The sequence below is a fragment of the Trichechus manatus genome, unplaced genomic scaffold (assembly GCF_000243295.1).
Source record: "Trichechus manatus latirostris isolate Lorelei unplaced genomic scaffold, TriManLat1.0 scaffold00197, whole genome shotgun sequence".
In the NCBI taxonomy this organism is placed as follows: domain Eukaryota; kingdom Metazoa; phylum Chordata; class Mammalia; order Sirenia; family Trichechidae; genus Trichechus; species Trichechus manatus.
Genome location: NW_004444133.1, coordinates 3034389 through 3055263, shown reverse-complemented (window position 1 = coordinate 3055263; position 20875 = coordinate 3034389). Strand labels below are relative to the sequence as shown.

General features: G+C 39.9%; 1 protein-coding gene across 1 annotated transcript in view; it reads left to right on the top strand.

The window, feature by feature from the left end:
* Positions 1 to 20037, top strand: part of DAB2 (DAB adaptor protein 2) — a 56899-nt gene extending 36862 nt beyond the window's left edge. Inside the window, exons 3-15 of the mRNA XM_004387893.3 lie at positions 513 to 652; positions 1447 to 1545; positions 3461 to 3592; positions 4196 to 4276; positions 4686 to 4712; positions 4944 to 4997; positions 5409 to 5471; positions 10303 to 10956; positions 11915 to 12077; positions 16069 to 16698; positions 18093 to 18205; positions 18976 to 19046; positions 19808 to 20037. Of these exons, the coding sequence (XP_004387950.1) occupies positions 513 to 652; positions 1447 to 1545; positions 3461 to 3592; positions 4196 to 4276; positions 4686 to 4712; positions 4944 to 4997; positions 5409 to 5471; positions 10303 to 10956; positions 11915 to 12077; positions 16069 to 16698; positions 18093 to 18205; positions 18976 to 19041 (2222 nt within the window). The 3' untranslated portion in view covers positions 19042 to 19046; positions 19808 to 20037. The remainder of the gene's footprint in view (positions 1 to 512; positions 653 to 1446; positions 1546 to 3460; positions 3593 to 4195; positions 4277 to 4685; positions 4713 to 4943; positions 4998 to 5408; positions 5472 to 10302; positions 10957 to 11914; positions 12078 to 16068; positions 16699 to 18092; positions 18206 to 18975; positions 19047 to 19807) is intronic.
* The last annotated feature ends 838 nt before the right edge of the window (positions 20038 to 20875 follow it).

Sequence of the window (20875 nt, the reverse complement as noted above, 5' to 3'; positions counted from 1 at the left end):
GACATTGACTACGCTCTTCCAATTGTGCTGTTATTCTCACTTAAGATGAAGGCTTACAGAACAAAATAGTTTCTCATTTAATAGTTACTACAAATGTTGCCCTCTGACAATGGTTAACAGTCTCACAACACATCAACAATATCCTTACTCAGCCTTGGGTTCTCTATCACCAGCTTCCTTGTCCCCTTTTGCTTTCTGGCCCTTGTCAGTGGACTTCTGTACCTCGTTAGTCCCATTTGGTTTTATGGGGCTGTCCACTCCCAGGCTGAACAGTGAACCTCGGAGGTAACTTCACCACTGGGCTAAAAGGGTGTCTGGGGGCCATACTCTTGGGGTTTCTCCAGTCTCCTTTAGGCCAGTAAATCTGGTCCTTTTTTTGTGAGTTAGAATTATGCTCTACATCCTTCTCCAGCTCTGTCCAGAACCCTCTGTTGTGATCCTGGTCAGAGCAGTCATGGACTGACATTTAAATACACTTATAAACTTTATCCTGTATTTCTTTCTTTCCTCAGGCCCTGGAAAGACAGACGAGTATCTCTTGGCCAGGTTCAAAGGTGATGGTGTAAAATACAAGGCGAAGTTAATTGGTATTGATGATGTGCCAGACGCAAGAGGGGATAAAATGAGCCAAGACTCTATGATGAAACTAAAGGTAAAAGGAAAAAGAAAGCAGTGTCTCCATCTTGAGCAAATGTTGAACATGAAGGAATTATATTAGAAGCTCTTGTTTGCCTATATCTCAATAATTTGAAAGAAAAACTTTTCTAATCACATAATAGATCTAGTAGAGCCTCATTTTATGAGAAGCCAAGAATTTGCTTGCATATTTGAGCACTGTTCTAGAAGGCTTATTTAATCAACCATAGCAGATTCTGGATGCCTTTCCCTTTTGGCAGATTCAACATTTGGACTAACAAAGCCTCTCCCTATCATTTCCCTCTTTCAGTAATTATAAAAGCTGTGCAAATGTGTGCCTTATTTGTCTTACTTTATTGTAGAGAAGAGAGAATATCCTATTTTAAACCCTGGGAGTGTTCAGGTAAACTTCAGGACTCTCCTTGGAAACTGGTGTCCTTAAGTATTAGTCCTTCGGTTTTCTGAATTTTTAAATTCTAGTACTATGTTGCTATGTGAAAATAATTAGTTAAATAATACAAGGCCTAAAAGTAACATCTTTAAAGATAGTCTAGTTCAATCCCCTTGTCTTTACCAATGATGATTCTGAAGCCAAGAGAATTAGAATGACTTTTCCAAGTTCACATATATACGTCCTAATGTCCTGGCCCGACATCTTCTCTTCCATCTGCTGTCTCTTGTGAAAAGGTGCCTGTTCCTTTCGTAGATGATAAATCAAGCTGAAAGCAAAGATGACTTTTACATTTTTAATGTTAGAAGTATTGTAGAACACTTTTAACTAGATTTGTCTTGCTTTTACAACTTCATCAGGGAATGGCGGCAGCTGGTCGGTCTCAGGGACAACACAAGCAAAGGATCTGGGTCAACATTTCACTCTCTGGGATAAAAATAATTGATGAGAAAACTGGGGTAAGAATTCACTTTTACTAACACTGGTCTGGCCCTCAAATCTGACCATTTGCTACTTGAATTTAAGCCCCCCATTTCCTTTTCAAAGTTCTACAGGAAAACACGCACACATAGTATTTATTACTTCTCCAGAAGTAACAGGCAGAAAACAGAGTAGGAGGTGAGGAGTCAAGATGCTTTATTTTGAAATTCGTTTCCTATAACAAGTATGAATCTCAACCTGTAAACACAGGTATCCTATAAATACCACTTGGATAATTTGGAGATCTCATGTACACAGAACTAGAACTAGATGAATAGTAGCCCCTGGTTCATGTTAATACCGTAGAATTACACGAGTCTTATTTTATTGTGACATATTGATCACATGTGAACTAAGCCAAAGCTAGAATATTACCCATAACACATCACTTTTTTTTTAACTCTTTTCCCTCCCTGCTCACCCTACAGAGGTAACTTGTTTATTTTTTGATGGTTGCTGTTGCCTTATCACATATGAACAGTCTTGCTTGGTTCTTTTGAACCTCATCAAAAGGCTATCATATTTCAAGTCTTCTGGGACTTTTGTTTCTTCTCAATATAATATAAGATTCACTCCCTTAAAATGTTTCATTGATATTCTGTAGTACCAAGGCACTACTGGGAGCCCTCATCCCTTCCCAGAGATACCCATTGTACAATATGCAAAATCAACTTTTCAAATATTAGGCCAGACACTACTGGTCCTCAGGTCCCATGCATAAAAATCTACACTCTGCTGTCTCCATCCTCCCCCATCTCTCAATTCTTCATTTTCCCCATCCCACCAGAGAATGGTGGCAGGTTTCCCTCACATACATTCTCTCTCATCTCAAACTTTCCAGTATATGCATTGTAAACTTGTAAGTGGCCTTAGGCATTTGGAAGCAAAAGCCAAGACACATTCAACCCACCTACAAATATCCTTGAAGAATTGAGTCCTTCTACCTACATGAAGGAGCCCTGGTGGCGCAGTGTTTAAGAGCTATGGCTGCTAACCAAAAGATCAGCAGTTCAAATCCACCAGCTGCTGCTTGGAAAGCCTATAGGGCAGTTCTATGTCCTGTAAGGTTGCTCTGAGTCAGAATTGACTCAACAGCAATGAGTTTACCTGTGTGAAAGGAGCAAGAGAAAGGGAGAGAAATAGAGGGAAATGTACTACTAAATTCATAAACTCCCCATCACATGGAACTCCTGGATAATGGCTATATGAGTTTGAGAAATACTTGATGACAGCGTTTGGTAACTTCCAGAATGTACTGGGGATGAATGTTCCGATAATACTTAGGATGGTTCCTTGGCCATCTGAGCCATCGTCAAAGGGGACACTCCACTAGCTTAGTTATGCTGTTCACTTATGTTTGTCTTTCAGTTGGGAGAGTAGACCTGCTTCAGTTGGTTTAGGGGCTGTATACCCACCTTTGCTTTAGAAATTCTTGGTCTCCTAATCCTCAGTCCCTCCTCACTATCTTTTAGGGTAGGGAGAATCAAGCATCAGTATTTTAAGAGTGAGCATTGGTCCCACTTTTTTCTTTTTTCCCCCTACTCTTCCTTCCAGTTGGAGCCCTTTCTAGCAAGGTGAATATAGCTCTAGCTTTCAACCAGAAGCTAAAAATTCTTTCATCAAATATTTGAGCCTCTTCATGTCCAATGCTTAGTTGTCAAAAAAAACAAACCCGTTGCCATCAAGTCAATTCTGACTCGTAGCGACCCTACAGGACAGAGTAGAACTGCCCCATAGGTTTTCCAAGGAGTAGCTGTTGGATTTGAACTGTTGACCTTTTTAGTTAGCAGCCGAGCTCTTAAGCAGTGCATCACCAGGGCTCCAGTGCTAAGTTGTACTAGCCTAATAGACTCTAGTTTTCCAAGTGCATCTTTATTTATATTCCTTTTGCAGGTAATAGAGCACGAACATCCAGTAAATAAAATTTCTTTCATTGCCCGTGATGTGACAGACAACCGGGCATTTGGTTATGTATGTGGAGGAGAAGGCCAGCACCAGTTTTTTGCCATAAAAACAGGACAACAGGTAAGCTCTAAGTCTTGAAGTATACCTAAGAACTTGTCCTGTATTGAAAGGAACCGTGACAGTTCAAACCCATAGGAGAAAGATGTGGCAGTCGACGATTACAGCCTTGGAAACCCTATGGTCTTATATCGTCACTCCATGGCAACAAGTGGCAGTGTGTGTCCCCTTTTGAGCACAGGAGTGTCTGTCAGTCTACTAGAAACCTTGATGAAAACAATCAAACGTGGGAGGATTAAACCATGATCCAAAGAATGACTACCTTCATTGACCCAAATGTCATTAATACCCACGTAGTAAGTGACACAAGGATTATGAGAATGAACTTTCTTATGAGGTCAATGACTCTTTTAGAACAATAGTGAATTATTCCTAAAAGCCTTGAAGGAACTTGGGAAAGGGCCAGGATACCTCTTCTTTTGTTTAAACACTTATGCTGTTCTTTATGTGTGATTTAGGGGGAGGGGTGATCTCCTATAAACCATAGGAGGGCTCTGAGGAGTTTTAAGAGAAAGGGGGAAACCAGTACTAATCAGAACTGATGGGGAACAAAGGGAAGAAAATATTATGATTAAAATACTAATGAGATGCTTTCTGTTGCTTCAGGCCGAGCCATTAGTGGTTGATCTTAAAGACCTTTTTCAAGTTATTTATAATGTAAAGAAAAAGGAAGAAGAAAAGAAAAAGGCAAGTACTATAGAAAACAGGCTCTCTTACATTTAAGATTATATTCAGGACCATATTTGAATGTTATGTATACATATGGCTTCTCTAGAGAGTTAGAAATTTATTGTCTGCTTTCCTAATAAGGCAGTGGATGGAGATTATAGCTCGGCACTTCCGATTTCCAGTCTCTGGCTCTTATTTTTTCTTCCAACAAGCTTCTTATTGATTCAAGGGACTATACAGTACAAGTTTAAATTCAATAAATCTATTCAAGTCCGTTGATATGAAAAGGGGACGGGTATGTAGGGCAGAAATAATATGCAAGACTCTCTTGCCTTATACCTGTGAAGCCATACGTATATTTGTTCTCTTATTTAACTCCCTTTAACTACAATGACTAAAATCACTGAATTTCTATCTTTCTTTTTAGACTGAAGAAGCCAACAAAGCAGTAGAGGTAAAAGTGCATCTTTACTTCTTGTGAAGTGTGTATGTGTGTGACATGTATAACTCCCAAGCACTCTCCACTCCTAGTTTATCACATGTTCATGACCTCTGGCCACTGAAGATGTATAGTTCAATTACCATTGCCAAAATCACAACTGCTTAGCAAGTCAGTAGAGTAGGAAAATAAAATCTGTAGGGAAAGCTCATCAACTAAACCCTTAAATATTTGCCATCTTTTCAGAATGGAAGTGAGGTCCTAATGAACCTTGATGTCCAACCCACCAAACTGAAATTGGTATGTATGTGATGTTTTCAGATTCCTACTTTCCTGAACACAGGTTCTACTTACTGTAAATGTTGCTAATACTAAATCTGTATTAGTTAAATGAAAATCCAGTTATGACCACTATTTTCCTAAACATTTGTGTAACATTTTTGTCAATATACAAAGTAATCTTTTGAGTCGACACATCTGAATCTAATCAAAATACTTTTTTAAGGATGTTGAGTGACCAGATGAATTTGTTTGGGGACATGTCTACACTTCCTGACCTGAATAGCTGAATACCAAGTCTGTACTAGTTAAATGAAAACCAATTGTGACAACTATTTTTCCTAAACTTTAGTTTAGGAAATATTTACTTCAATATACAAACTAATCTTTTTTGGTAGACACATCTGAATCTAATCCAAATACTTTTTTAAGGGTATTGACCAGATGGATTTGTTTGGGGACATGTCTACACCTCCTGACCTAAATAGCCCAACAGTAAGTGTTTGTTTTTAAATTTGTAATATAATGGAAATGACATCTATGACCCAAATCAGCAGTTAACCAGAAATTTTGAACATCTCATTGAAACATGGAAGATGACTACTGATTTTTCTCCATAAAATGTAAATGGCTACTAGAACAAATGTGCATCTTAAGTCGCTATAGAAATCCATCAGCACTAAATTAGACATATTAATATTACTTAGAGGTAAAATCTCAATATTAGGTCAGGCATTGTAGTACTTCTTGGTATTCCTTGGGACCAGTGGGAACTGAATTAAAACACTTGGCATAAACCTTCTTGAAGGAAGTGTGTTTGTTAGATGATTAATCAGCCTCCAGGCCTCTTCATTTTCTACCACTCTTTTCATTGCAATTTAGCAGCAGAAGTTTGTTGTGAAGTAAGACTTGACATAAGCAAGACTCAGTTGTGTTTAACTAAAGCCTACCTTGTTAGAAGAATTTCTCGTTCTTTATATGATATCATTGTATATGAAAGTCTTCTCAATATTGATTGATCATAACAACCCTCTGAGACTAGAGCAATATTTTCTTTTACAGCTTAAGGAAATGGGGCTCAGAAAAAAGTCATTTACCCAAGCAAGGGGTCCATATCCCAAGCTTAAGCCCAGGACTTCAGACCTTCCCAAATAGGCTTCCAATGAAAATATCCATATTATTTTGCATGAGTTCTTATAACTTCTATTACTTATTAAACAGTTTCTTAAGTATTTGCTTTTTTCAAGGCACAGCAGTGAGTGAGATGTACAATATCAATGATAGCACGGAGTTACCATCTAGAAGGGAGACCAACATTAAAACTAATCACAAAGCCTATTAACTACAGTGGGGTGGTATGATGTTAATGTGTAGGGTATTTGTCTAGCTTAGAGGTTCAGAGAATACTTCTAAGGAAGCAAGTTCCTTGACTTGAACAAGAAAGATGGGAAGGGAATAACTAGGCAAAAAGAATGTAGTCTAGAATAATGGGAAGTAGTCTAGAATAATGGGAAGTAGTCTAGAATATCTAGGAGTCTCTTTTTTCTGGGAATCATCAAGCAAGCCTACATGACCACGAAGGTCGCAGGGATTCAAGCAGCAGAGCAGGACTGGGTGAGATCCTCACTTCCCAAAGAGCTTTGCAGAGAATGCCAGGCCTGTGAAATCTCACTGCATAAAACACCCATACCAAGTGAGATGGGGAAGAATAGGAGCTGCCAACATTCTTCTTGCTTCCAACCCTATGGGAGTCACAACATGCAATACAGCATTGTATTGACTCTAAAAAGCCGGGAATAGAGAAGTTAGTTTAATGTTCTTTTAAGCAGTATGTCCTAACTCATTTTTCTACAGAACCTTTCATTCCCCTTAGTGTTTATTACCGTTGGAAGGATAGACTTTTGGAAATACTTTATTAGATGACACTGAAAGATCCATCCTGGTGCTGAGGTTCTTTTGATTTCTCGGCCACTTTACCCCTATCTCCATTACTATAGACCCACCACCAAAGTAAAGTAATATCAGAATAACCGAATTTCCAAGTATAATTGACATTCAAACAAATACATTGAGATAAAGAGCAAATCACTCATGATGTGCAATGGAATTCCAGTAGGATAAGCAAGGAAGAATGGACTGTTTAATCTGCTCTGTAGACGTCCAGAAACTTCTAAAAAAGGAAATGAAAAACAGTATGGGCAATCCTGGGTCTCATTTAGATTAGATTTCATGCATTCTCAGAGTTTTTGATTTATAGGAAAAAAATACAAATTTCAGTTAAATTAACAATAATTTTAAAAAAACTATCTAAATAAATGATATCTGATAAGTGAGAAAAAGCTAAAAACGCTAACTGGTTAGATTTTGGTAACATGTTCCTACATATTGACTCTGTATTCATAGATCACACAATAGATAGATTTCTACATGGTCAGACCAGCTTGTTTAAAAATATTCAAATCTTGCAACAATTGCTCGGGAAGATGGAAAAAGAGAAAGAAATCTTAATTATCCAGACTTTATTAGTGGTGTCCCTGACTCATCTGCTCCCTCCCTAAAAACATACAGAATTGTTTTATGTCATTTGCAGTAATGCTGATATTGCAAATTCATTGTCATCCTTTGGAACATAATTTTTATTGGAAAACCATTTGAGCATTATCCTCCTATACTGTGTATAAAAAAAAAAACCTAAACACACACATATGAAAAGGCATGCTCTCTAACTTTAAGAATTTGACCATTTAAAAGCATAGTTATAAGAAGAATTTAAGGCGTGATCCACCATCAAGGAGATTAAATCTGATATAAGGGATGAGGTCAGGGAACAAAACAAAGTACAAGCATCATGAATATGTAAAATGCCACACGGTGGTACTGGTGAAGTTGAAGTTGAAATACAAGGATCAGTGGGGAAAGGCTTTGTAAAGAATCTGCATTTGAGTTGGATCTTTGAAGTCTACAGGAAAATAGATGGTAATTGGGCTAGAAACAAATTGGATTCTATTGTGGATCATTTGAGTGTTCAGCTAAGGAAGATTTTGGGAGTAGCAGGAAGCTACCAAGGGGGAGCCCTGGATTTGGCAGGCTACCTGAGTAGAATAGTTAGATGAGATTAGCTACCTGCAGAACGTCTAGGCTGTGGAACTCAGCATTTAAAACCTTGCCTTTGTGCAGATACCTCTTTGGTTGCCTGCATGCCTTCCTTCCACCCACCTGTACCACACCCTCACCTGACCTCCTTAAGAGCAGTGACTGTAATTCACTCTCGTGTGGCCACTGCCTGTCTCTTAGGTGCTCAGAGATGGCTGAGTGAACTCAGTACTGACAGTCCAGGAAGGAATTAATGAGCCTCTGACCAAGGGGGTGGATGAGGAGTCTCACATCTTCCGGTTGTAGTCTATGAACTGTCAGTCTTGGATTAACGACAAATCCACCTGAGGAAAGCCTTATACATTTTACTTATAGGCTGACTATTCAGAAGTCTAACATTGTGGTTCCTGTTTGGTGTCCTAAGAACTTCTTCTGAAGTATTTGAAAAGCAGAACTCTACCAGCAGTGAACACCCAACTGTTCTAACTGAGAGGTGGCTTATAATAAATGAATGAACATTGAAATCACAAGCTTTGTAATAAACTTTGTCCTACCCTTTGATTGTACAAAGATCCCCACGTTAAGAGATCTTTCAGTTCATTTGTTTGATTTGAAAAATAAAAAAAATTTCTTTAATTGCAAATTCTTTCTTTTGATAAAGTTTTCTGGTTATAAAGAGAAAGCCTGGTTTTTAAAAATTGTGTTTTTATACTCCGTAGTAAAGGAAACCGGAAGATAGAATACAGAATACCATTTAGGTCTGATTTTGCTTTCTCTTCTTTGGCCATGAAGTAGGATCTAAGCTTCCTACAAGCTTGCTCTTTTCTTTAAAAGCCAAAGAGGCCTATTGAGGTCCTCTGTTTTACCTCCTAGCTTGAAAATTTCAAATTCTCTTGAGGTGGTTTTGGTCCCAGATGATCAAAAATGTTTAGTAATCTGATCGGGTTAAGGCTAGCTCTCTAACTTCCATTTCACTGAGGCAGTTTTTATTGTTCGTGTACTTCTGTGGCTAGCATAGTTATGTATTTAATGGATCAAAGTCAGTCAGTAGGAAGATCTGTCACTATGATAGCTCCATCCCAGGAGGAATCCTAATTAGTTATGTCAGTGACTTGAATAAAGATATGTCAAATTCATCAAATTTGCTGCTTTTATGCCAGGAAGTTTATCCTATCTAACAATTGAGGACCCAGATAATAAACACACCGGAAAAAAAAAAAATGATAGGGAATAGAATTAGTAGAGTTACACATTTGGTATGTCTTTCACATTAAGTCTTAAACCCACCTCTCCACCCTCTACATAAAGTAAAGCTTAAATATTAGTTGACTTTAACCACTGAATAGATGTGGTGATTGTCACAAGCGAGGCAACTCTAAGTTATTTTCTAAGAAAATGTTCAACAAGGGAGGTCAATGTGATATATTATGTTATACTAATATTTTGAGTGTCGCTTCCCTACAAGGACATCGACAAAAAGATTATATCTAGTGGAGGGGCTAGGATGGTGAGGATGAGAGATCCACCTAGGCTAGCACCTTCAACAATAGCCTTAAATATTTAAGGAGGCAAAGCCAATAGCTGTTACGTAAGGGGAAAATCCCCACCCTCATCCCAGATGGAAAAACTGAACCTGAACCAATTATAGGGAAATGTATTTGACCTTAAACTTCATAGCAACCAGAATGATAAAATATGATGTATTAGCCTGTCAGTTCACTCACATTTAGACAGGTGAAGCTAGATGACTTTGTGGGTACAGTAGAATAGACTGGTACATCAGAAGGGAAGCTGGGCTAGGTTTCTGAAGTCACTTCTTACTTTCAAGCTCAATATACTTAGAAAATCACTTAAAGGGAATTGATTGCTAGTCTCTTTAAGATTTTCTAAGCCATGAATTGAAACAATGATGACCATGAACTCAGCCAGTCCGTGTGTGTGTGAACCAGAACGAGCAGAGACGTGAATAAAGTAAGCAACAGTAAGATTTTACTTAATGAAGGGCCCACAAAGATGAAATTCAAATAAAAGGGCATCAGGGGAGGGAGGGCAAGGAAGCTGGCAAATGCACACGGGGAGATGATGGGAGTAGATGACGGTCAACTACTTCGTCGAGACCAAATTCTAATGGGAATTTTGATAAACCTGGTGATCTTATGTAGCTTTCTCGTTTGAAGTCACAACATGGACTAACACTTTCTTTTTTTTTTCCTTTTCTTTCCAAATGTGATAGGAAAGCAAAGATATCCTGTTAGTGGATCTAAACTCTGAAATCGACACCAATCAGAATTCTTTAAGAGAAAATCCATTCTTAACAAATGGCATCACCTCCTGCTCTCTTCCACGACCAAAGCCTCAGGCATCCTTCTTGCCTGAAAATACTTTTTCTACCAATCTCAACTTCTTTCCCACCCCTAATCCTGATCCTTTCCGTGATGATCCTTTCACTCAGCCAGACCAATCGACACCCTCTTCGTTTGATTCTCTCAAATCTCCAGATCAGAAGAAAGAGAATTTGAGTAGCTTGTCTACTCCACTGAGTAATGGGCCCCTGAATGGCGATGTTGATTACTTTGGTCAGCAATTTGACCAGATTTCTAACCGGACTGGCAAACAGGAAGCTCAGGCAGGCCAGTGGCCCTTTCCGAGCACACAGACCCAGCCAGCAATGAGAACTCAGAATGGGGTATCTGAAAGAGAACAGAACAGCTTCCATGTCAAATCCTCCCCGAACCCTTTTGTGGGAAGCCCTTCCAAAGGACTGTCAGTATCGAATGGCGTAAAGCAGGACTTGGAAAGCCCTGTCCAGTCCGCACCACATGACTCCATAGCCATTATCCCACCTCCTCAAAGTACCAAACCAGGAAGAGGCAGAAGGACTGCTAAGGTGAATTGTCTTCTCCACATCTCCATTGGCAGAATGCATGTTCGGTACCAAAGGGTGGTGTGATACATGCTCGCTTTCCTGCTGCTCTTGTAGCTTCCTGTGTGGCTGTAAAATAGAAGGTGGGACGAGAGACATCGGTTCTCCAGGAATACCTTTCTCTAATCGCCACCCTCTTTAAGCCTCTTACTCAGCAGTGTTTGTCACACATTGCTTTCCATTTGCATGTCTTGTCACTTCTTATTAACTAAACACAAGTTTTTCCATTTTTAATGCTGCTATGCTTCTGTACCTCTGGTAAGTTTGATCGCCATATTCTGGGAGGGGAGGGCATGAGTTCTTGTGATTCCCTTTGTCCCTTCTCCCACACTAACACACGCCCACGCACACTTATCATGTTGCATTCATGTCCCAGGTGATCATGTAAAATTCTTGGAGTTTGCGTCCTCTTTTAAATGCTGACTGTATAATCCATTGTCTTAGAAGAAACTTACATATTTACTGTTACCTCTCCAGTGCAGCTTCATTAAAAGCAATTTAAAATGAGGTGTCTATAGGTATCTTTTTAAATCTCTCATGTAAACATGCAGGCTGGCCTAATGATTAAGACTGAGATCATCTCTACCTAGACTGATTTAAGTCCAACAGAATGATCAAAAATATTTAGGCGACTTATTTATAGTTGCCCTTTTTTCCCTGACTTCAAGCATTTAGTTGATACGGAGACCAGGCAAATGTGCGAATGAGCAAAATAGATTTCACTTTGAGAGTCCTAAGTTGTATCGGTTACAGAGACCCAATATTCTGTTCATTGCAGATATCAGTGTGTTTTTACAACATTACTTGTTGTTTATTAGTAATAGGAAAAAGCCTTTTTGTGATTCTCAGTTTTGAGGTAAAGAGTAAAAGACAAAAGCACAGTTGCTGAGTAACTCTTCTGTCTCCCTCCCTGTCCTGTCAGTCTTTAGCAAATGACTTGCTTGCATCAGACCCCTTTGCTACTCCCGTCTCAGAATCTCCACGACAGACATCACCTACAGGACAACCTGCAGCCCTACAGACCAGCCCTCTGGATCTCTTCAAGACAAGTGTTTCTGCCTCAGTGGGGTCCCTTGTGGGTCTAGGTAGGTGCCTAGAGATTGAGTTAGGTGTAGTTCTGTTACTTTCATTTATAAAATAAAGATGCGTAGGGAAAACGTGCTTCATAACTATAGAGGGTGCCACGGACGTAAGATTTGAGCACCCTAGAGAACCCTTCTCCCAGTTTTGCCCTGTACAACCCCACCACTCTTGATACTCTTGACTTGTAACTTTAATTTGGCCCCTTGAGTTGCATGTGAGCAGAAACCCATTTTCAACATTTGTATTTACCTGAACCAACTGGTAATCACCTCCTGGAAAATAGCCATAAAGGACTCTAAAGGTCAGACCAACTTCAGTGAGGAGAAAGGGTTGAGATGAGAGAGCCTTTTTTACCACCTGTCTCAGCAAAGAGTAGTAGCATACATGCCTGCTGTGCCATTTGCTACCATTACACTGAAGACATATCCACTATCAAAGCCCTTATCCCGCCTGATGGCCAGTAGATTAAGTCATAGGATGAAACGTCTAGGTTCTGGACTTCAGTTACCTAGGCATACATCCTGGGTACGACAGGCAAGTGTCCTCATCAGTCTCTGAACACTTAAGCCTTAGCAGCTCCTTGCTGATATTGTAGCTAGACAGGTGACTGTCTTAGTAGAGTCAGAAGATAAGTACTAGAGACCTGGAGTTGAAAAGAATGCAGACATATAAGAAGAGATGGAATTTTATCAGATACCTAATGTGTCGTTAATTCACGTGCACCATAGAGCCACTCAGTGGCAGGACGGTGTGGAAGACCAGTTGGCTGACAGCTGGCCCTGCTACTCTTGACCAGTGCCTCCAGTTCTTTTCCGACTCCATAGTGCAGTTTTCAGAAATCCCAACAATAGTCTTTGCCGTCCTGCTGGGGACTCTCTTTGTTTTTCTGCTTCTTGGCACCTCTACAAGCTCCAAATAGACTCTGGCTTGGGAGGGGGTGTAAAGATGAAGAGCAGCTCTCAGCCCTCTTTGGTAAAATTTGACCAGGGATAGTGGCTTTCTTTGCGTCCTGCAGAGTCAGTCATCAGGATCTTTTCCCCACCCCCCATCTCTGCTGTGTTCCTGCAAAGGAAAATATTTTGATTCTGTCCTATTAAATCAATTCAGTCATATCTGGAGTAGGGCGGTGTGAGGGGGTTTTTTAACCAACTGCTGAGTTGCTGAAATCCATGTTTGCAGTTACACCATCAAGAGACTCTAATTACTTTAGATCCCTTTGGGATTTTCCTCTTTCTCCATAGCTCTTTTCCCCCCACCCGCAAACAGACTTGATTGGTGCCTTTCCTTCATGGAAGGGTAGAGAGCTTGATGCAGTGCCCGCAACTAGACTAGATCACATCATAGTGCTTTGTAGTCCAATATCAATGCCCTGAAGAATTTTTACAGCCAATATTTAACTACTCAGCCTGAAAATACAGCTGGACCCTATAACAGTTAATTTATTCCGACAAAGTGAAGATTTTTGGCTAGGTGCCTCTGTTGAGGCCGTGGGGTATACAACTGCAGAATACTGATGATTCTTCCAAGTTTGGACATGGAACGCAAACTGAGCTCTACAGTATAGCCCCTGTCCACTAGCAGGAACCCTCAGCCAAACCTGGAAGTTTGTAGGTCTGCCTTCTGCTGGACCCAGCTGGTAGACTCTCTTTTGGAGAACTGTGGGGGTGGGGAGAGGGCTGAGCTCTCAGCTTCGATTTACTACCCGGTGTTTTAACCTAGCTTCAGAAGGTAATAAATTAACTTTTTATACCCACTCTTTCTTTACCCCTTAGCCCTACTTTCTCCAGTGGTGCCTTAAACGCCTTGGAAACATGGTGTGTGGTATCTGGTGGATGGGAATGAAGACTGGCATAAGTGTATGCCGGGAAAGCCTTTAGTTCCTGGCAAATATATTATTTTTCTCTTTTACCACCACTCCCAGTAATACCATCTATGACTAAAGCCACACATTTTCCAAAGGGAAGGCAAGTCGTCCAACATGACAGATGATAAAATTCTACCCTATTTCAAGCGCATCCAGTTGGTGGAAACTATTAGTGAGTGACTCTGACTTCAGTTAATAAAATTTAAATAAATGGTTTCAAATGCTAGCAATAACTTTGTTCAAACTAAACCCACTTTTAGAAACTGGTACTACAGAATCTAAGAGAACGTTTCTCTTGATTCATTATGAAAGGAGCATATTCTATAGTTCAAATGAAGTCTAACTTCTGTATCTGTTAAATAAGCATTTCAATTAACATCCATTTAAAAAAGAGTTCCTGGACGCCAAGGAGGCAGAATGGGAGGATGGGGTGCTGGATTCAGAGTCAGTGTGTGCCTGGGTCTAGCCTCTGCTTTTACAGACTCTGGCTTTCCTAAATTTAATTAACCTTCTAGTACCCAATTCCCTCATGTCAAAAACAAGCATGTTGAGCAAGATGACTTTATCTCAAGGCCACCACTCTCTGAACACACCGTATGTGTTCATGGCCAGGTAGCTAGAGTTCATGATGACAAGAGTTGCGTCAAGTAACACCAATCTCCAATGCTAAGAAGCTTTAAGATAAGACATCTTGTTAGGACCTTGAACACCATTTTCAAAGTATTTCTCACCTGGAAACAAAAGCATTCCTAAGTAAAGTTCTGAGGCCTTTTCTTGGTTGTGTTAGAAAACGTTTGTAACAAAAATGTGCTCTGCTCAAAGTTCAAAGCAAGTAGGTTTTGAGAACAGAGCCTTGTCCTTGAATGAGGCTGAATTTAGGTTTTCTGTTAGTGGTGACAGCTTAAGTGGATCATTAATACACTTGGGAAGAGGCTGGAGTGCCATACATACTAGAAAAACATGCAGGGAATGGACCTCTCAGGAAGAAGAGCTGGATTTAATGAGTTAACTGGTTTCTAATCAACATGGCAATAATGCAGGAGATGTCTCCATTCGCCCACAAAGATCAGAGGCTCCAACACAGGCAGTTAGTTGCTGTGAAAGGGTTTTGTTTCCTGTTGTCTTCTCTCCCTCCCTTCCTCTCTTAAATACTGTGTTCTAACTTCTGGCAAGGTTTAGTGAGTGACACAGGGCAGGAAGCACTTTTATTCAAAATAGTCCTCGTAAGATAACCAGGCTTTCCTCAATTTTATGTAAAAGTCTAAAGCTATCTTGGCATCGACCAAGTTTTATCTTCCCTTTACATAGCCGTGTCAACCTTGGCAACATTAAAAGTGAGGAAGCTTTGAAATGGTTTCTTTGCAGTGCAAGCATGTTGAGGCGTAATGCACATGCATGATAGCTGATTTCCGTATGACTCCAGACATGAGTCAGCTGCCAGACTAAAAGATGAAATTGATTACTCAGAGTACCCCATGGATTTATTTTAATTAATTACTTCAGAATCAGCATGGGCTGTTATTGACAGGCTCTGTTCTAGTTTGAGATACATCAGTGTATGATGAAAAGACCTAGTTTTTCATGACTAAGAATTTGTGGACTGCATTACCCTTATCATGAAGAAAGTGAAAAAGGTGTGGTCCCACCCCCCTCAATATAAAGAACATGGGCTTTGAAATGCAGCCAGGATTTGAATGCTAGCTGTTCTGTATCAGCTAGTTAACCTTTTGTGCAGCCTTTATTTCCACATTAGCTTACGCTTTGGCTTCAAGCTTAGTGAAGGCATTTGCCACGTAGATGCTCTATAAATGCTGCCTGGAGAGTTGTGCTTTCTGAAACTCAAGAACAGTCTTCAAAAAAAAAAGGAGTAAAGACATACGGCCCATGCTATGCGATGAAAACCCAAAAGGGGAGCCTCTGTGGTGCGTTTGCCAACAGGGATTTTGAAGAACATAAATGTCTGATTTGTACTGTTATGTGCCTTACTGTCCACTGAATTCTGTGACCTTGTCTATCATGCCCAGCTTTGGAGTAAAATCTACCAGACTCATTAAAAAAAAAAAGATAAAGAAAGCAAGAATCCTCTTTAAGCTTGTCTCCTAAAAAGTAGTTTTTCCCTCTTCCTTCAGGTGGTATACCAGTTACACCTCCTCAGGCAGCACTGTGGACTGCACCATCTTTAGTCTTCAGTCCACCCACGTCAGTGGTCCCAGGAACCATGATGAGTGGTCAACCTTCAGGATTCGGTCAGCCTCTGGTTTTTGGCACAAACCCACCTGTTCCAGGTTGGAACCAGCCTTCTTCCTTTGCAGGCTCAACTCCACCTCCAGGCCCTACTGTTTGGAGTCCTTCAGCATCTGTGGCACCCAACACTTGGCCATCAGCAACCTCTCTGGGGAATCCTTTTCAGACCAGTATTTTTACAGCTCCTGCTGTGTCAGCCCAGCTCCCCTCCATGCTCCCGTCTGTCCGGGTCACTCCTCCTCAGCCACCTCCCAGAACTGCCGCTCCAGTGGACATCTCCAGTGATGCCTTCACTGCCTTAGACCCACTTGCAGATAAAGAAGTCAAGGAGGTGAAAGAAATGTTTAAGGACTTGCAACTCAGGCAGCCACCAGTGCCTGCAAGAAAGGGAGAGTCGACTTCCCCTGGGGCTTTAAGTGTCTTCTCCAATTATTTCAACAGCAAAGTCGGCATTCCTCAGGAGAACACAGACAATGATGATTTGGATGCAAATCAACTGTTGAGCAAGATCAATGGTAAGCTACTCACTTCTCCGCCCACTGTATCCACAAGTACCTCCACTGTCTTATGGGCCCTAAGAGTCCCTCAGAAGAACCCTCTCCCACCTACAGTCTTGCTTTTGCTTCTTTTGGCTCTTCTTTTGGCAACCCGTGGCTCTGAAGACAACTTAACCATCTTAACCATTCGCCTTATGGAGCTGGCCAAGGAGCTCGGTTTTGTTGTTATTGTTGGTTATTACTGAGGGCACACCTAATGCTGCCCTCTAGTGACAGGTTTTTTTTAATTATTTTATTTTTGTTGCTGTTGAGAATATACACAGCAAAAACCATACACTAAAGTTTATTCATGTAAAATTCAGTGACAGTGATTACATTCTTCAAGTTGTACAATCATTCTCACCCTTCTTGTCTGAGTTGTTCTTCCTTCATTAATACAAACTCACTGCCCCCTAAGTTTCCTATCTAATCTTTTGAGTTGCTGTTGTCAGTTTGATCCCCTAAAGATGGAACTTACAAAACATAATGCTCAAGGTAGACATTCTTTACTAGTTAAGCTAAACTGTTGTTTGGTATTAAGAAGACTTCAGGGAATATTTTTGGTTTATGGTTTACACACAGTACTTTGTCTATGGCCATAATCACCCTGAATGCACCTGATCTCATCTAAAGATTATTTTAGGGTAGTAGTTTCAGGGGTTCATCCAGCCTCCATGGCTCCAAAAAAGTCTGAATTCCATGATAATTTGAAATTGTGTTTTACATTTTCCACCCTTTGATCAGGATTCTTCTATAGAATATTTGATCAAAATGTTTAATAATGGTAGCGGGGCATCATCCAGTTGTTCATGGAGGCAATTAGCCACATATTCCATTTCCTCCTCCCATTCCTGACTCCCCTTCTTCCTGTTGCTCCAGGCAAATAGAGACCAATTGTTGTGCCTTGAGTGGTCGCTTGCAACCTTTTGGGACCTCACGCTCTAGTGACAGGTCTTAAAAGTGCTGCCAAGAGCTACTGAAGGACAATGGCCTGGACACTTCGACGGCTATATAATAAACCTTACCCACACTCCATAGCCTTAAGTGAGAGAATGCTGAGTTTATTGTACTTCAGGTAAATGTGTATAGCTTCTTCCCTTTGTAGAAGGGATAAATTTCCCTATAATAATCATTGGGGATCCTGGTATTTGGTGGTGATTTTTATTCCACTAATGTAAATTTCCCAGCAAAAGTATGGACCTAATTTACTAAAGTCACTGAACTGTACATGTGAAGATTGTTGAAATGTCAAATGTTTTGTTACAGTTGACATTTTGTATGGGCCTAAATTTCAAAGATAAGCCTGATCAAGAACTTGTGCATATATTTGGGGAAAGCTTGTTTCCTGACTGCTCGGATTTTTCTTCTTCTAGAACTACAAAAGCCCATTTCCAGACAAGGTGCCCTGCCAGTTACCAAGTCTGCTGACAATGCATTTGAGAATGCTTTTTCTAAAAATTCTTTCAATTCATCATCACAAGTCCCTGTAAGTATTAACACTAGAAACCATTGCTCCAAAGTATGTGCCACATACAGCTATTGCCTCCTGAATTAACCTAAACTTTGTAATAACTTTTTGATAGAAACACATGTTTGACTGAGATTTATCATTGAGAACCATCAAGTGTAAACATTAATTCAAACTAAGGAAAGATTATTTTCACAGGGGCTGCTAGCTCCTGAATTTGAGAAATGCATATCACACAGAAAAAGTTGTTCAACATCTCACTTAACCTGGTTCTTGAAAGCATTTTTGGAGAAAATTAAATAAGCCAAAATACCATCTTAAAAATCTCTCAAAGATTTAGGTTCTTACTTTCCCATACATGGTTCCATAGCTTATAAAAATACTTGCCAATTTGGGGAGGCAACATAATTCACCCGAACCTTGAATCTGATGTAACTAATCAAACATGCATAATTGGAGCTCTGGTGGTGCAGTGGTTAAGAGCTCAGCTGCTAACCAAAAGGTCGGCAAATTGAATCCACCAGCTGTTTCTTGGATACCCTGTGGGGCAGTTCAACTCTGTCCTATAGTAGGGTTGCCGTGAGTCAGAATCAACTCGAAACAGAAGTGGGTTAATCAAACATGCCTGGACATCTATAAGCAGACGAACACAAATGTTTGCAGACCCTTACAATGTCTAATTGATCCATGACCTAAGTGGCTTTTCAAAGAAGTGCAGAAGTTTTAATTATAAGTTTTTTCTTATGACTATAATTATACTTATTGACTGAATGGTTTTATCTCCATAGATGCCTCCTTCTCAATCTGCAGCTCCTGATGTATATAGGGCTTCTTTTGCAAATCCATTTGCATAACTTCTGTAAGTAGAAGATCCTAGTAAGCTTATTTTGGAGTGATTGGTAGGGAGGGTGGCATAGGAGACAAAAAATTAATTTTAGAATTGGGAAGAAATTAAATACCAGTAATTTAGGAGTAATAGACATGGAAATCTATATTTAACGAACTCAATAATGACTATATTTTTACGCACATCAAAAAAAATAGTAATGTACCCCTAGGGATATGGATTTCTATCATATCCTCTATTTTTTATGTTTTAGTTCTTTTGAGGTGAAACTCAGTATAATACATAGCAGCTTTCTGGCTTTTTACCTTCACACTGAAGTGATTGCAAAACTTACTACTAATAACTTGGTTTCCTATCCCCTACCACTACCACCAGTTGCCCTTGAGTCGACTCCAACTCTTGCCAACCCCACGTGTGTCAGAGTAGAACTGTGCTCCATAGGGTTTGCAGTTGCAACTGTTTTGGTTTGGTCTGGTTTGGTTTGGGGTCAAAGAAGATTTTCTGGACTGAACTGAATTGACTAGACTAGAATTCTCTTTGGAGACTCTTCTTTAGGTCAGGAAGGAGGGCTAGTTTAGATCAACCTGCTAAATTGGGTGGGGAATGCTATCATGGGAGAATAGCTGGTATTATTGAGCACTTGTGTTCTACATTTATCTCATTTAATCTCACATCAGCCCTAGGAGATACTATTACTGACACTTTTACCACTGACTCAATTCAATCCTATAAATTCTAATCAGAGATTTTTTTTCTTCTCCATACTTCTCTAGGAACTTGGTATGCTGACTATCGAGAGGAACAAAAAGGTTGACCTTAGTAATCAAGGACAAAGCTAATAGCCAGACGTGTCCTGACCTCTGCCCTTGTTCCAGCTTTGACATATTATCTGTTGCCTTATTTCTTGCTGCTTCTTCCCCTTGTAAAATGCCTTTCATTTTCTATCTAGGTTAAAGTTAAACTGAGTTATGGCTTTAAATAAATTAAGAACCTAAATTCTCTAGCTTAAATGTAAATGAAGTAGTTTCCCTACTTGAACCCTTGCTTATTGTATCCCTAGAACCTTCTAGAATACTCTACCAATCACCCTGTGGTTGGGAGATGGCAGCCACCACAAACTCCTCAGATCATACTGTTTTGAATAAATTTTCAAATCCTTACCATTCAGAGTTGTTTGGAGTTCTGTTTTAGGGTGCAAAACCTAAAGATTTTGGTAGAACAAGGCACTTCTTAAAAGAAATCTGACTTTAGACCTTAACTTAAAAGGAATTTTTAAAGTAAAACTGAAGCAAGTCTAACTTCTTTTTTCGGCATCTTGAAATTTAACACATCTAAGGACCTTGTTAGAGATACGGCTTCTCGTCTTTCTGAAGCTCAGTTTTCTCCTAATGGCAAGATCATCTTTTTTGCAGTCCATTGCTGGCTATTGCAAATGAGGGAAAAGCATTATGCATCTCTTTTCTCCTTTTCCCTCCAATTCTCTTTTCAGCCACTTTTGCTCCTGGACTCATATAACATTACCTCCCTTTCACATGCAACGAGATTGTATGGGAAAAAATTCTAATGATTTACAGACCTGGAGCAGCTCTGCCCTGTCAGTAATCGCTAATCCCAGTAACTAAAATTGCAAATGGGCACAACCTTTCTTCTTCCTATGGAGTAGGTAGTCATCCTCTTGAGCTGAACTTCCAGGAGATGAGTTAATGTTGAAGAGAAACAGAAGTCAACTCAGCTATGAAGGACTGTATTTGGAAGAGCAACACATCACAGAGCTAAACGTGATTGTATCAAACACATTAGGTGCTTGTTTGGGGTCATGCTAGGCCTTTATAAAGTAACTG